General features: G+C 31.5%; 1 protein-coding gene across 1 annotated transcript; it reads right to left on the bottom strand.

Annotated features, from left to right (window-relative positions):
- On the bottom strand, positions 1-6,343 carry LOC111619715 (tudor domain-containing protein 6-like). Its single transcript, XM_023361496.1, has one exon. The coding sequence runs from the start codon at positions 6,303-6,305 to the stop codon at positions 390-392; it is 5,916 nt and encodes a 1,971-aa protein (XP_023217264.1). The 5' UTR covers positions 6,306-6,343; the 3' UTR covers positions 1-389.
- Positions 6,344-15,135: the final 8,792 nt, after the last annotated feature.

The following is a 15,135-nucleotide window of genomic DNA, read 5'->3' as shown; positions in this document are numbered from 1 at the left end:
AATAAATTGAAACGGCAAATTCAGCCTCAAATTTATTAAGATATTCTTAAGAAACATTTCAAATAATTGCTACAGAAAGTATAAAATAAAGTAATAACGTTGATATTGTAATAACAGGTACAAAATGAACTAAAAAAAATACAAAGAACATGCAATTGTTAGATTAATAATAAGGTAAGAAGTTTTACCAAGTCGTAAAATCACAAATAATTACTTTAAATATTTTTCATTCTTTAACATATCTGATGCAATAAGTATTTTATACAATCACAATATTTAATTTATATTACTGTAACTACAAGTATTGTTAGTAAATTATTAATTTCAACAAAATATGTTTCATTTAAACTAAAATGCAAAAATTAATGTTAAAAACAAAAATAAAATCTTTAGTCTTCAGCTTGTGGCTTGACAAGACCAGTCTTTAGTAAGTGCTCTCTTGCACTAGGAATATCTATCACATATATAAACATATTATTTAAAATAATTTTATCAAGAACTTGTACAGTGATAAGACACTGTTGAGGTAATATTTTCAACAATTCGTTAATGACATCAATACTCCAAGTCTGTTCTGCTAATCCTGATAACTTACAGTGTATTGCTTGCACTGGAATCTTTGTAAATTGCAATGTCATTCTTCTTGTGTCTTCATAATTAACAATTTCAATATTTCCATAATCCACAAACAATAATTGCAATTTTTCATCAACTACCAAAGGAACTGCTCTATACCACAGATTGTCAACAGAATATTTTGCTAAACACAGTTCTCCACATTTAGGATGGTAGTTCTCAAATGCATTATTGCTACAATATAAATTTATATCCTCATTTAATTTATTCAAGGCAGACATATTGTTAACATCTACAAAATTACAAAAGATAGTTTCTGGTGAAATAATGCTAGTTATTATAATTTCAACTGTACCTAGTGGCAAATTTACAAATTCGCAATTGTCATACAGAAAAATTTCTGTGACCTTGCTTGAACTGTCACATATTTCAGTTTTAACATTATTGTTCTGTGCATTTAACTGCTCATTATTTGAATCTAAATCTAATAATTCAACAATATTGTCTTGACTATTTACTATCTTCATTTTCCATAGCTGTTCATACAGTTTTGAAATATCTAGTAATGATGGAAGATTATAAACTGTCACTTGGATACTACAAATAGGCTTGCTTGCAAATTGGTCAGGTAGAGGCATTAAACACTTGGATTCAACACTTTCTTCATTACCAAAGTCTACAAATTGTATAAGATAATTTAATGATGATAAAGATTTTATTACCCAACCTCTGTACCATAAATTGTCTTCACTAAATTTTGCACATACCATCTCATTTATTTTTGGATCATAAGGTTTATTAGGTAATTTTTCACAATATTGTGTAATTTCACTTATTAATTCAGCAATTTCTTCTTCAAATTTGATAGGCTGAACAAATAACTTTTCATAACTTTCTACTGAAACTACTTTAACTTCATAATTATGAAAATCAGATAAAACTAATTTTTTCATATCTTCATACATTTTAATTGCTGGAATTTGTAAAGAATCATTTATGTGGCCTGATGATGTGTTAGTTTTTAGACTATTTTCATAAGATGCTGCAGAACATGGTTTTAAAAATGTAAGATTATGATACCAAGGTAATGCTTTAATGTCACATATTGGTTCACTTTCTTCAGTTAATAAAGTCAAATAAACTTCTTCAGAATTTCTTTGACTGATTTTAGCTAAAAGACTTTGAGAAACAACTAATAGTTCCTTTAATTTATCTGTATCAACAAATTTAGAGTCTTGGATGATCATACAATACATTACTGGAGAAATTACATTTAGTTGTTCATCATGTATAGGTTTGTAAGTTGTCACATATTCTTCATTGCCATAATCAATGTATCTAACTTTTACTTTATCATCTTTTTTACCTAAAACACATGCACGATACCATGCATGATCAGCAATAGATTCAGCAGCAATAATATCTCCAATATTAGGATTAAAATTATTATTTGATTGCATTACTTTAAGTGAACCTTCCATTTCAGTTAGTGATGTAAATATATCCTGATCTAAAATAAGTGCCCAAAAATCTAATTTATCTGGGAATGTTACAACAATATTAATATGAATCAGTTTATCTGGAAGTAATGTTTTCAAAATAGAAGCTACTTTTGCTGTAATATAATTTTGCTTTACTTCTACATTATTAGTGATAACTGTAGTTTCTGCTGATGTTTGTTCATTGTATATTTTAACTGGAGTTACAGTTTGAAGGACTGAATTTTCACAATCATTATTCTTATAATTCTCAGTTTTTGTATATTCTATCATTTTACCTTCTGTTTTACTTGATTCTAAGGAGTTTTCTGTTTTCCGTTTATCATCATTTACTTTAGGATGATCATTTCTAAATATTAACTCAGGAGAATGGTTTAAATTTTCACTTAGTCCATAATTCCATGGAAATGCAATGATTTGACAAATACTTTCATTACTATTAGAATCAATCAGTTCTAAATAGATATTGTCGTCTATTCTTTCTTTTAATATAACCATAATTTCTTCATTTGGTAATATTAGTTTCTTTAAATTACTTTTTACTTCAGCAGACACAGCATTCATATTACAATAAATTGCAGGTGAAGGCAGTGAACAACATTTCTCTTCTAAATAACCAATATTTTTTACTATTTCATGTTTACCATAGTCAACAAAGCATACCAAATAAGAATCATCAAAGGACTTCACAATACAAGCTCTATACCAAAAATTATCTGTTGGTGATAATGCAGTTACTAGATCACCTATTTTAAACTCAGGCTGTAAACTACAAGAATTTTTAAGATGAAGACATTCTTCTAAATTAGCTATCTTTTCAAATAAACTTATTTCGCTTATCAATGCTGAAAATACATTGCCATAGCAAACTGATACAATTAAATGTAGCTCACTTCCTACCTTAACAGTTTCAATTGCTGATGGTATTTTATTAAATCCTTGATTTTCTTTTCTTAATGAGTATTCATTCTTTTCATTAATATCATCATTTACAATCATGCTATCAGCTGTTTCATTAAGTGACTTATTTACTTTCAAATTATGATACCATGGATATCCAAAAAGTAATATACAACAATTTTCTAAAACAATATCCATGTGAATTTTTTCATCATCACAGAATAAAACATTAACATCAAGCAATTTGCTTGCAAAATATTCATTAAAGATTCTTTCTTCTTCTTCTGATAATTGCTGTGTAATAATACAATGAAATGCATAAGATGGTAATAAGGAATTGTTTAATGGAATAGGCAAAATCTTTGTCACTTCTTCTTCATTTCCATAATCTACAAATCGAACATAATACCCACCTGAGCTTCTTCCAGTAACATAAGCTCGGTACCAACATCCATCTTCAGCAGATCGAGCAATAACAACTTTATCTAACTCTAATTCAGTGCTGCAATCATCACAGTGATTTGTTTGTTCATTCAATTGTACTAATTTTGTCAAAACATCACCTGCTTCTTTTGTAACTGCCTGCACCCAAAAGTCTTTATTTGTAACATTATAGACTACTTGCAATTTCAATGTAATTCCAGGTTTAAACACTTCAATTCCAGAAGGAATAATAAATTCTGAACCTTCATTATTCACATCTTTTGATATTGTGTTAAAAGACTGTTCAATATCTACAGTGGAAGAATTAAAAGTATTCACATCATCTATTTCCAAATCATAATACCAAGGATAGCCTGATACATATACACTTTCATTCTCAAACACAAATTCAATATCAACTTTATCTTCATTGAGAGAGAGAAGTTTCCCAGAAAGACAGGCATCTGCAACAATACTTTCTGTGTATAGTTTTTTAGAACACGAATCTTTTGCAAAACAATGGATAATACAAGAAGGAAGATTCTCATAGCCTGGTAAAACAGGAGCAACTTTTTTTACATGTTCTTTGTTTCCATAATCCAAATAATATACAAAATATTCATCATTATTCTTGCTTATTACAAATGCACGATACCACATTTCATCTACTGGAGACTGGGCAACAACCACTTCATTAACTTTTGGTCTGTAATTTTCAATATAATTATTTCCATAATCATTGAGAACTGTCAATTTTTTAAAATTTTCATATACTTCTATCACCATAGGGTGAATCCAGAAATCACTACCATCCTTGGATTTGAATACAACTGTGGCTTCTAATCTTATATCCAATGGTAACTTCTCAATAACAGACGGTATGCCAAAATTATGCTTTGTTTTTTCTGACAGATTAATTTTTGATACATTTTCATTGTTATTCAAAATCATACATTTATCTGACTTCACGCTTAAGTTGTTAACTATCATATTGTTATCTGGCTTTGCATATTTATGTTTTATCAGTAAATCACTCATTGATTCTCCTTTACAATTAATTAACTCTACTTCATATTTGTTTTTCAATTTCCTAATAATTTTAGCTTTTGAATAAATTGTGGATAAAATCATTTTTGATGCTTCATCAGACCAATTATTTCCTACAGGTTTAACACCAACCAATTTGCATGGTATTGCTTGAAAAGGCAATTTTAAAAAATCATTTTTTAATTGTCTAATATGGTATTTAGATAAAATTTCACTATTTCCATAGTCAACAAAATAAGCATCACATAAGCCTTTATCATCAATTCCTTCAATTCTAGCTCGATACCAAGTGTTATCTACAGAATAAAGACCACCACAGATTTCTCCAACTTCTGGCAAGTAAACTTCAGATTGTTCACAGTACATCTGTAATTCCTTTGATAACTCTTCAAGATTAGTTTCAGGTAATTTATGAATCCAAAGTTCATCAGGATTATTAGCGTAACATAAATATATTGGTATTTCAGTATTAATATTAAGACTCTGAAATCCTGTGTTATTTATTTTAAGATTGTTATTCTCCATATGATTTAGTAATCTTACAGATTCTGATGAAGATCCTTCTTTAAAATCCAAATCTTGTTTTTGGAAGTTAGCTTTCTTTAGGCTTGCTTCATTTTCTTTCCTTCTGTTATGTCCACTATCTTCATTTACTTGTTTCTTTCTAAAATGATCATTCCTCATTTGATTTTGATTTCTATTATTTATATCACTGTTTCTTTCATTATACTTTTCTTTGTTTTTATGAAATGGATTTTCTTGATAATAAGCTCTAAATTGTTTTTGATCAGCATTTTCCCTATTTTCACTAGAAATATATTGTTGTTTAACTTCTACATTATGTGGCATTTTGTTTTGTTCGTATTGATATTTTTTTAAATTTCTCGGTATCCAGAAAACATTCTCATTCCCTTTACCTTTCTGTAATAAAGATCCTACTTGATAATTTTCAGCTGCTGCTTTAAGTTTTTCTTCATATGAAATTTTACATAATTTATATTCAGAATGTTTCCTAGACTGATAATCTAAACCAGAAGTGTGAATTGGCAGTGAATTCCTTTCTGAAAACAATGGAATATTTTTATTCTGAATCATTTCTTTCTGATATTTCGGTCTTTGCATCTCGTTTCTGCATTCAACTCCTAACATTTGATTACTTGTAAAACAAGAATGTTGACGCATACAATACTGTCTTTGCTTTGCAGAAAGATCACTAGACGAATGCATGCTGTGGCAGCAATGCGAACAAAATCCATGACCATGACAATGTGTACGAGCACAATCAAACGGTCTTTTATCGAATCTAAAGTAAGGTGCAGGAGTTGGAAGTAAACTATCATCGTCTGTCATATTGCACAAACCATTATTCTTATAGGCTTTGTTGGCAATTATATCATCAGAAAAGTTCTCTCTAGTGGTAAAACGATAGTCTTTAGAACGATTAAATACATTTTCGTTATATTGATACGTGTCTCGCTCTGAATACTGATCATATAAAACAACTTCTCTTCTGTTACCACTTGTGGTAACTCGTATGCTTGATGCACCTCTCATTTTAAAATTTTGCCCTTCTTTTTTAGGCTTCGTATATTTTGCAAACTCAACAGACAAATAGTATGGTGGTTCGTCATTCAGTTCCTCTAACGCACATTCTGCTTCTTCCACAGTCGAAAACTCAATAAAACCGTAATGTAAGTTTAATACATCCTTCGAGAAACCACGATAAACACGCACCACATTACCGTAAGACGAAAATAAAACTTTCAGATCTTCTTCATCAACGTCTGGTGGAATTCTTGAGACTTGAAGTGTCTTTGTCTTCGAAACCACGTTCCTCGTCACGCGCGTTTCCTCAAACATCTTTCCGCTATGAAAACGTACAACTAAGTGTTGCCAGATCTATTGCTTGCTCTTCGTCTAGTTAAAGGTGGTCGAGATTATGACTTATTATTTATTTAATTTTTTTTCCTAATTTGTTTTTATGTGCAAAATGCCTAACTTTAAATATTTAATAATATTTTAAAATTTAATAATTTCATGAAAATAAATGTATTTATTATATAAATATACATATAATGATTTTCTTTTTATTCTTTTCACCCTGTGGGCACTGGAAAAATCTTTTGAATCATACCCATTATGAGTTCGGCCAAGCCTACAATAAGAGTGTCAAGTGTGAATAGACGGGGACTTATCACCCAAAAAATTTCTTATCAAAATTTCTCTTCAAACTCAAAAATTAGAATTGCTCACACTGGGGTCTCCAGAATAGTCGACTGACGCTTTAACTGCTTCGGCTATCTGGCCATAGACATATATATGGCTAAATAGGCCTCTGAGTGTCCAAAATACAAAAAGAACGAGAAATGAAAGAGACAAGTGGAGTTTTAATAAAATAAAGTCTACTGCTACAAAGGATCCATATTCGGATCCTATCCAGTGACCCTCTTTTTCTGGTGACGGTCGGATGGCCGAGCGATTAAGGTGATAGCCTACCGCTATGGGGACTCGGGATCGAATCTGTACGGGTCGAAAAATTCCTGGGGAGTGGTCTGACCAGATATATCAGCTCTCATCCCTCACCACCTGACCCCCATTGTGGGCCTGACTGAACTCATAATGGGCTTGCTAAAAGAAGCTTTCTTAGTGCCCACAAGGCGAGAAGAATTTTAACACTTTTCTTTTCAAAATTCCGAAATCAAATGAACAGTGTTTGTCTCTGACATTCGTACTTATAATTGACGAATTAAACAAGTCAGTACAAGTACAATTGGTACGAGTCTACGCCGTCCTCGCAAAGCTCTGGTAAAAGTCTGGACAAGCGTTGCTACTTCACGTATGCGCGCAACATATTGATAATAGTATCAAATGTGCAAGTTTTTACAAGTGACAAGTGTTGCGACCACAAAGTGAGTAGCCTACTTGCACAATTTTATGAAATATACTTAATTAATATTTAATTGAGTGTAGTAAATAAAATAATTATTTACTATGAAATTTTTAATAATTCTTAAACAGTTTGATATATAAGAAAATAATAACTTATATTTCAATAACAAAAGTATAACTGGCCTCTTTGTGCTCTCTGAGCGGTAAGGGGCCTAAAACCACGAAAAAAAACAAAAAAACAAAAACAAAAGTATAACAATAATTTTATAAGTAAAACGAAATAGGTTGGCTGAACTCAAGAGAATATTCTAACAATTAGCATTAATTAAAATTCAAAGCAATTAAGTTGTTAGTTTGACCCATCGACAGAAAATAATCCCATCATCGATCTCGAATTTTCCTATGATTAAAGCATGGAATGATAAAGTTCCCCAAATCTAGCTCCAAATGTTCATAAACATTTACGTTTTAAAAAATTTTACTTCATAGGTAATTTATATGTCTATAATAAGAAAGTATTATGCAAGTATGTACAGTACATAGGTACTATTTGTGTTATGTGAATTATTCCATTTATGGAAAGCCAAAATTTCGGTCAAGACTTGTTTAAATGGGATCCATTCTCGTAGACCCCCATTTACATCTCATGCACCCCCAACTTTTGCTTTCGCTGACATGGACTCCTTGCAGTTCGGACTTCTAGGGGTCGGTATAGACCACTTTGGGAATCATTGGTTTAGATCGAAGTACTATAAGAGAACAACTTAGATATAGACCTAGAAAAACTTTAATTTGATCAATATGGCTTTGCTTTTACAGTAGTAATTTTCGGATATAACCTTATCCATGAAATATCCTTTTTTTCTCTTATCTCATAAAATATGATTGGGTTTCGGGATTGCAAGATTGGGCTACAAGTAGCAGATTGAGATATTTGTATGGCTCTAGGTTACTAGATTTGGGCAACTTACTATTTTTTGGGCTATTCTAAAAATAATTTAGACTACATTTCGAGGAATTTTGCTTTATTTTTTATAAAACCTGACAACCTGAGGTTCTTTCTTACCTGACACTTGGCTGTTTACCTTCAGTTTATTTATGTTATTATTAATTAAAGAAAATAGCGTTCTGCATACATAGCCGTATTTCGTTTGATTAATAAAGTACGTCAGTTACAACGACATATAACTATTGGCTGGATGGCTGGGAGGTCAAGGTGGCAGCCTGACCGCCCGGAGTAAAAATTTCAAGAAAAATTCGGACGTAATTTATGGAGTCTCTTATGAATATTTTCAAATGCAGTAACCCAACAATAAATGTAATTTATTGACCTTTAAAATGAACAAGTTTGGTGTACATTTGTCTCAAAGAAACACCATGATGAGCCTGATTATCAGATGTGGTGGGTCAAGCATTTGAGCTTCATCTTGCTTCTGCGTACTCCGCTCATCATAGGTATCATCCATCTATGTTAGCCAAAGATATTTCGCATTAGTTGTCTCTGTGGCACTACTGGCTCTCTCTATAGAGCTGAAGAAAATCAAACTTTGTAGGAACCAATGTTTTATGAAAATAGGTGTATCCGTTCTGTGTGTAGAAACAGTCATGTTCAAAGTGCTGACTATAACGAACACTACTATTGCTCGACTTCCATTTGTCATGGCGTATCGCTCTGTCAACTACCGACCGAAGTATTACTTGCTTTTAGGAAACATTTTCAACAAAATATTGTCGTGTGATCGTTTTACGTACGAAAAAGGATTCCATATCATCGGTCGGCGATCAAAACCTCGTAACTCCAATATTTGCTCATATTTGAATTACAGAATTAGTAAATAACGAAACACGTTTCCCGTGATCTATAAAATTCTCGTAGGTCCCATGTCAAACTTAGTTCAATACACAAATAAAAAAAAAAATAATCAACTTAGAGTAATAACGGACTTCTAAAGGAAGTTTAATGTTTTTCAAGAAAAATTTCTCAAGGAGGAGTTACGAGATTTTGATCTCCAACCGACGATAATATCATAGCAATTAGGTCTATATCTAACTTGCATATGAAACGTGATACCGAGTCCTTTTTTATACCTTGCCGTACAATCAACTGCACTGCAACTCGGTGCATTCCTGTTATCGCAAACCCAAGACCAAATAAATAGCAATTCCGCCAGAAATAGTTACCATAAGTCAGCACCCAACAATCTGTCCACTGTGCACTTTTTAGACCGCCATGACAGTCTGAGGCCTTGTCTTGGGTCTTTGGCTTTAGACACAATCGTCTACACAAGTGATAAGTGATTTTCAACCGGCTTGCCGCGAAAATTTTTGGAAGTTATTAAAGAAATTATCTTCGAAATAAACCTAAAGAACAATAAGTGTGTGTGTCAAAATTAAAACCTCTTTAAATAGATTATAAGAGTGTTTCATTCTTACAATAAATAAACGTATACGTAATATACCGTGTTTCCCCGAAAATAAGACAGTGTCTTATATTAATTTTTGCTCTGAAAAATGCGCTAGGTCTTATTTTCAGGGAATTCTTATTTTTTCCAGGAAGAAGAATTCACATTTATTATTGAACAAAAAAATGCCTAAGTCGAACTTAGACGAGAGTGACGTATATCCGGTGTGTTGAACTGTCGCCTTTTTATAGCGTCAACATCGAACTCGATGACCAATTAGTGCTTACTGAACCGTAGCACTATGCAAATGTCATGTGGCATGATTCCCGGCCGACCAATTAGCCATCACCAGCCGTAACGTTCTGCAAATCTGTGATTCTTAAGCCATAGTCTTATGCAAATCATGCCGTGTGGCGTAATTGTCTGCTGACCAATCAGTGGCTGTACTTTCAAAAAGCCAACGGCCACTTTCAACCATCTGTCGATGACCGTTACGACTAAAAAAAAACTTCGCTAGGTCTTACTTTCAGGAGGAGGTCTTATATTTCGCAATTCAGCAAAATCTGTGCTAGGTCTTATTTTCTGCGGATGCCTTATTTTCGGGGAAACACGGTAGTAAAAAATATATATTCATTAGCAAAATTATATGCATAACACCAGGTTATTTCATTTAAAATGAACATTTTTGATTTTAAAGAAAATTATCTAAAATTGTCCATATTTAATTCAAATTATTTTAACTTAGAAATAGCGGGATATTGGGCAAGTTTCTAAAGCCAATTATCGCGCCACTTTTAAATGCAAATTAAGACTTAATGCTAATTGCTTTTATGTAAATGAAAATTAACTATTGTTATAACCTGTTATATTTAATTCACAAAAAATATAGTCAAAAAGAATTAGCTTAGGTGACAAGTAATATGGCGATAATGTTTACAAACAACTTTAAATCACGTGACTTTTCCCGTAGACATTTAATTATGGGTTTAAGTATGCCGTGAGGTGAGATAAAAAAAAATTGAAAAACACTCCTACATATTAATGTTATTAATTATTTAAACTTCTGTCTTATTGTTGGAATTACGTTAACGATACCAAAAAACTATAAACTTTTCCTGAGTTATTCATTCGTTCCACAAGAACCGTTGTAACGAAAAAGAAACTTAAAACGACCTTTGAACTTTCACAACAAACGCCAGCGGCGTTTGTTGTGAAAGTTCAAAGGTCGTTTATTATGCCGGTCACTTTAGTGTGAGATATTCGGTATTCTGACATTTATGACGTCATTTACGATCTTAACTCTAACCGGAAAGCGAGTTGTTGACCTTTTTGTTTTTTCTTTTAGGCGTTAGAATTTTTCACCGATCTATTCTGACTTGAGTAGCTAATATTGAAAAATTAATCGCGGGCCACATAAATCCATTACACGGGCCGTATGTTGGCCATGCCTGTTCTAGAACCTTAAATCTTCTTAATTACTCTTTCCCCTTGGAGATGAAGGCCACTTCCTGGAATCGTCAAACAATAAATGTGAGGTTTCCTGAGGGCAGACGTGGGGAGAAAGAGTCAACTTTTTGGCTGGTCTTCATAGCAAGAGGATTAGGCTCGTAGCGGCGATGGGAGAGTAATTGATTGTTTTAATCGATCACGAGCTCTGTCGTTTTATTTTTCTATATATCTTATTTTCCTATTGTAATTTACCTTTTTAGTCGTGCCGAAAGATATTCTAGGAACACACACATCACTACAGGAAGATATAGAACGTTTAACCTTTACTCGACCCTCGCACTCATGCACTTAGGCCTGCATGTCAATCGTCTCACTTTCTCTAATTCAACGAAATGAAACAACCTGAACACTCGCTTCCCACAAATCTAACACTTGGATCCTCGTCATGGGAAGCGAAAACGCCAATTTTGAGATTAAAATGTACTTTGAATTAATTAAAATTAATATTGTATTATAACCGCATTATGTATCTTATTACAAATTTCTATAATACCAATGAAGTGCACAACTCAAAACAAACGATTACTTGTAGGCTACTGCTTTGTATTACATGTTAACCAAACTTGTTAACATTGAAATGCCTATCCTTGTCCACAGGATTGAAAAGCTACTTGGCATAAACTTCTAATTTAACATTTATTTATTGTGAGAACGTCACAATGTCTTGTCGGTTGCAATTTTTAATTTAACTTAAAATTTTTGCTCTCCACCTCAAATTTGTAGTGTCTTGTCCCTGTACTGTACATCTAACTTTTCTGTTAGCAATGGAATCATGGTCACCTATTAACTGCTTTCAGAGGAAAATTTTTAAATTGAAATAATGTGACTTCTTGTTTGCATATATAGTTAATGGATAAGGTTTCCATATCTGATCTTGTCTTTCATCTATCTATCTCCTTTCCGGAGATTAAGGAAGGACAGACTAGAAATTTATAGGGTCTACAATTTTTTTCAAACTGCTGCCAAATAACAAGGTTTGACTATATTTCTCTTTTGTTGAATATGTGGCATTTTTGCCTTTTAATAAAAAAAGTGTTTAAAATGCATCTTTATCTTCCATTTTATACGTGTATATTTTACATAAATTAATTACAAATTTAATTTTCTGAAGATGCATGATGATGTCATGATTTAAATACATATTTTGAAAAGGATGCTTTCAATAACTTTGGCATGTTTACATATATTCTGAAGTCATCTATTGAAAATAAGCAGAGTTTCTGAAAAACCTAATAAAGTGAATTTATAGACACTGGCAACTCTTCCTCGAAATTAGAAGCACGTAAAAAAAAAAAAAAAAAAAAAAGCGAATTTATCATGAGTCAATAATATGTTAAGACTAATGTAAATTAGTCAAATTAAATGTCATTAGAATGGATTGTTACATATAATATATGTACTGGTATGTGTATATGCATATAATAGGTATATATTATACACAAACACGTTATGTTATAGTAATGAAAAATTCATCTCTGTAAAATTTAGTTTTCAATTTTCTTTTATAATGTGCTTTAAGCATAATTGGAAATGTTTTTATAATGATTCTCTATACTTTAATACTTACAATGTATTATGTAAATTTAAAATCAACTATTATTATTTGAGACATAAATAATAATTCCATTTGATCAAAATTTTATTATCTAAAACTTTTCTATATAAAGTAATAAAAGTATATCTGAAGTATTTTTTAACCTCAATTATGATTAAGTTTCAGTTTTTTCAAAACTTCACATTCTTGTTTCAATTTCAAATATCCAAGTTTGAATTCATGTTCTTCTTTTAAGAATTTAACTTTTAATTCATGTTCAGCTTTAATAGCATTCAGTTTTGAATTATGTTCTCTTTCCAAAGCTTCTAATTTAGCTTTATAATATTCTTCAAAAAATGAAATGTCAGATGAATCAGATAAAGTCCTTTTCCTTTTGACTTCAGTGACAGATTGAATTGCAGACTTTATTTCTTCTTTCTACAAAACAAATATAAAAGAAATTAAGAAAACCAAACAATTAATAAAAACAAAATGATAAATTATCTAAACAAGAAATTTTATTAAAAATAATTTACAGATAGTTTAAATGCAATCACACTATATGGAGAATTTATTTCTTTAAAATCTTAACACATGTGATTTTTAGTTATAATAAAAACACTTTGAAATCTTGTCTATTAATCCATTCTTGACTAATAGTTCATATTCAGAAAAATTGATTAATTTGAAATGCATTTCAAATGTCTCAATTATCTTGAAATTCCACTTCGGTCCTACCAGTTACTTTCATATCAGTCTCTCACATATTATTTCTTCTCCATCTTGTGTTATTTCATGTTAACTCAAATTCAGTGTCCATTAAAACTCTTGCCAGATAGCATTGAGATCTAAACCATCATTATTTATCATATGTTTCGTAGTTACTATCTGTATATGTTATTTTATATTTCTTTTTATCATGTTATAAATAAAAGAACACATAGAGATAGTAACTATGATAAATTTAAATAAGTATTTAGATCTCAACATCATATGGGAAAAGTATTTTATAACAGACATTTGTGTTATTTCATGTTAATTCAACTTACAATGGAGAAGAAATAGTATGCGAGAGACTGATATGAATGTAACTGGTAGGACTGAAGAGAAATATCAAGATAATTGGAACATCTGAAATGCATTTCACATTAATTGAATTTTCTGAATACAAACTATTAATCAAGAATGGTTTAATAGATAAGATTTTAATTGTTTTTAAGGTAATGCAATATGAGATTCTTGTTTTCAGTTTAAAAGATTTTAAAGAAATAAATTCTCCATTTAGTGAGATTGTATTTAAATTGTTGTTTACAATTAAGAAATTGCTAAAATAAATAACAATTTACAGAATCTCTTAAAATATGGGTATACATAAGAGTTAACATGCACTTTACACAAAAAAGTAACTGATGCATTTTGGATCTAAAATCTCTCATTTTGTCAAAATGATGGTGCATTATATAATAATTTTAAGAGATTCTGTAAATTACACTGCTGGCCATTAAAACTGAATTGTCTCACATCTGATTGTCTCAAAATTTGCAGGATGTATAGATCATGGCAGGGCATATAAATGATTAGCAGTGCAACACAACTGCAAATTATGTGCACCAGTAATAACTGTTGGAAGCAGTGTAAGAGGGAAAATAGAAAGCCAGTTTTAAGCATTGGAACTGTTTCTTACTGTTCTTGTGAACAGATGGTTAAAGTATACCTCATCAAAGAATACAGCAAGAACAGTCATACCAGCAGGTTTCTGATTTCAATAACTAGAGGATTGTGGCATATTGGAACTTCAGATTATCTTTCCAGGAAATTAGTGCCTGTGTTGGAAAGCATGTGGCCACAGTGATGTGAATATACAATTGGCACATCAAGGAAGGATGAATAAACATAAAAGATCCCAATGGATATGCCATACCACCAAATAAGAGGACAGATTTCTTATCCATTCAGCTATTGTGAATTGTACAGCCACATTATAAACCATACTCAAGAATTAGGGTATGTTGCTCAACCACCAGTCTACACACTGACAATTTGATGTCATCTGCAGCACAGGTAATTTTTGCAAGGCACCCATTGTCTAACTTTGACTGTACACCACAAGCATCTGCAACAGTGCATAGGACATCACTTATGGAGAGACAAATGGCAAGATATTCTCAGATGAATCCCATTCTGTCTGCAGCACCACTTTGTGTGCATCTGTGTCTTCTAGTACTGCAGCAAAAGAATGAATGAGGGCTGCATTTATATATCACCTTACCAGTCCAGCTTTATATGGTGCCATTGTATTCCAGTCATGCTAGCACCTAATGTTACATCTCTGAACTGCTGGAGACTATTGTTCAGG

This window comes from Centruroides sculpturatus, unplaced genomic scaffold, assembly GCF_000671375.1.
Source record: "Centruroides sculpturatus isolate CEXI.00-Female unplaced genomic scaffold, Cexi_2.0 scaffold141, whole genome shotgun sequence".
In the NCBI taxonomy this organism is placed as follows: Eukaryota; Metazoa; Arthropoda; class Arachnida; order Scorpiones; family Buthidae; genus Centruroides; species Centruroides sculpturatus.
This window is presented reverse-complemented; position numbering and strand designations above follow the sequence as displayed.